Genomic DNA, 2,930 nt, shown 5'->3' with positions numbered 1-2,930 from the left:
TACATACATACATACATACATACATACATACATACATACATACATACATACATACATACATCATACATATATATATATATATATATATATATATATATGCGTGTATACATGTGTCAATATGCTCATGTTTGTTCCCATATGACACAATGGCTATGTGCACATATGTGTATTCAATCTCACAGGTATGGGTATATACGATCTTGTACTTGGGTGTGTACGTGTGTGTGTAAGCATACGTATTGATGAAATGCATAAGCGTGTGTATATTCGTAGTTGTACTAGTACCTATGTGTGTATATACGTTGTATGTAGGAGGGCGGCCACGTGCATATGAGAATATCCGTGATATATATATATGTATATATATATATATATATATATACCTCCAACTGTGTTCGGTAAGGCAGAAGTAATGTATACGTGCATGTGTGGCCATGAGGAAGTGGTGCAACGGACACATTGTGATGGAAGTTCGGAATTTTATCTGCGACATTAAATATTATCCACACTCCCCATGCATTTGCTCCACACATACACACTACGCATCGGTTAATTGCGTCTTCTGCACACTATTCGAGGCCATTGCATTAGACCAAACCAAACTTACCTCTTTGTAAACTTTTGGTCGCTCTCCTTCAAGCGTTACCATTGCCATCTTCGCGTGCACCTCAGCAATGTGCCGGGCTTCAGTGAGTGCGATGACGTTACTGTCTGATTCACCAGACAATTCCATTATCTCACTCATTTGTTTGAGGGCAAGTACTTCGCTCTCTGCATGGTCCAATCAAAAGTGATTCAGTGGCTAGATATACTGCAATGCACCCACTATTATAATTCAATACAAAACGCTTTTACTGTGCGTATATCCTAAGCTTCAAAGATGTGTACGCAAACAATCACACATCAAGCAATAGATAAATTGAATTTGGTTCCAAAGATTCAGATAACTTCACACTACAGGCAAATAAGTGAATAGAGATCCCAATATGTGATATAGCACGGGTTCCAATCATTCTACACTAGGCAGTACACTACGGACAGGCACTTAACCAAAGTCATATCCAGAATAAAGAAATATACGAGGACACTACGACAGACACTTGAACCAAGTCATATCCAGAATAAAGAAACGTACTAGGACTACGAGCAGCTTGAAACTCAAACGGCGTTTGCAGGTCTTCGTCCACCTTGATGTTTGATCCACTGACGGTTCGCACAAACTTTGTCGTGGATTCGTTCAGCTCAGTTTTGGAGAACGGCTGGTACATTCACAGGGGCATTATGATCAGTGCTTGAAGTGACATCATGGGGTATAGCTACTTGACTTAAGGGGTAATTTCGTTGATAACACACAGAATAACATGGTCACGGAAAACGTTTATGAGTGGGTTAGCGAATTTGGGTAAGTGGGTATGATATGAATGAGTGCATACAATAGGGCATAGTCCTAGATCTTATAGATCAGTGCATACACTTCAGCACACAAAAATGACAGACTTGTAGATAACTCATTCACATAAATAAGATTATAACACATCACACAACTAGAACGAGCATACAAATGCGCAGCTAATTGAGACCAGACATGCGATCCACATACAGATACATACCGTCAAATTCCGACTACCCGAGCCAGTTGTGACATCTGTACCGGAACTAGCAGCCTTCACCGGAGTCGTGAGTCCCCCATGGGCCCTGTTCACCAACAAAGTCAATAAAGTCAACACCAAACGACAACGATGGATAGGTACACTACGCTTGTGAACTGTAAGTGAAAATGCTACACAGTGCTGGTGACCACATATGTTCGGTGAGGAGAGTAGAGGCTCACGACTCTTAGCACGACCGGATGAGATTCATTACTGACGTGTGTTTTATCAGAATCGGTGATTTGCTCGTAAACGTGAGAATCCCAAAGTGGTATCCATAATCAAAATAGAAAGATAGATACAAGTACTTGGGAAAAGCACTTGGGAAAGGTAGAAACAAGTACTTTGGAAAAGATAGAAACAAGTACTTGGGAAAAGATAGATACAAGTACTTGGGAAAAGATAGATACAATAGATACAAGTTTTTGGGAAAATATAGGTACAATAGATACTACTTGGAAATAGTGGAGATTGCAGCTGTTACAGTTCAATATCACCGGGGCACTGATTTGCACAAGTGCGTATCGCATACATATATGATCGACTCATAAACGAACCCATACGCCGAGAAATACACATGCTACAAACCATTACAGAAAGCATAGCAGCAAGCATAGGCACAGAAGTAGAGTAAACAGCCACGAGTAAAATAGCACGCACGAGTCATACAGTATTACAATCCCCAGTGAGTGCTTTGTCATACCGTGCTACAGTCACCAGTGTATAGTAAATGGTCAAGCCATAGATATAATAAGACATACGAGTCATACTGTGCTACAATCGCCAGTGTATAGTAAATGGAAGAGCCATGGGTATAATAAGACAAATGAGTCATACTGTGCTACAATCTCCAGTGTATAGTATATGGTCAAGTCATGGGTATAATAAGACATACGAGTCATACTGTGCTACAATCACCAGTGTATAGTAAGAGCCATGGGTATAATACGACATGAGTCATACTGTGCTACAATCACCAGTGTATAGAAATGGTCTAGCCATGGTTATAATTAGACATACGAGTCGTTCCGGGAATAGTTTGAGGCGGTTGAAAGCCTGCGAGCGGTACCAGATGCAGAACCAGGTCGTCGAAAGGGCGAAGTAGACCGCTGCGGCTCTTGTTGACCGAACTCTTCCGCGGACTTTGCACCGAAGGAATGCTGTGTAAGTGTAGATTAGACAGGTGTGGCGATGAACAGTAGTAGATGGGGAGGGTATATGTTATACACACACACACACACATATATATATATACATATACATATACATATACATATACAT

The 2,930-nt window shown here is 40.7% G+C and overlaps 1 protein-coding gene across 1 annotated transcript in view; it reads right to left on the bottom strand.

Moving 5' to 3' along the window:
- Positions 1-413: 413 nt before the first annotated feature.
- The window catches only part of SARC_01992 (hypothetical protein), a gene marked incomplete at its 5' end in the record, with an annotated part of 14,746 nt that continues 12,229 nt past the window's right edge, over positions 414-2,930 (bottom strand). Inside the window, 4 exons of the mRNA XM_014304273.1 lie at positions 414-771; positions 1,136-1,259; positions 1,611-1,695; positions 2,670-2,809. Of these exons, the coding sequence (XP_014159748.1) occupies positions 539-771; positions 1,136-1,259; positions 1,611-1,695; positions 2,670-2,809 (582 nt within the window). The 3' untranslated portion in view covers positions 414-538. The remainder of the gene's footprint in view (positions 772-1,135; positions 1,260-1,610; positions 1,696-2,669; positions 2,810-2,930) is intronic.

The sequence above is a fragment of the Sphaeroforma arctica genome, assembly GCF_001186125.1.
Source record: "Sphaeroforma arctica JP610 unplaced genomic scaffold supercont1.85, whole genome shotgun sequence".
In the NCBI taxonomy this organism is placed as follows: domain Eukaryota; class Ichthyosporea; order Ichthyophonida; genus Sphaeroforma; species Sphaeroforma arctica.
This window is presented reverse-complemented; position numbering and strand designations above follow the sequence as displayed.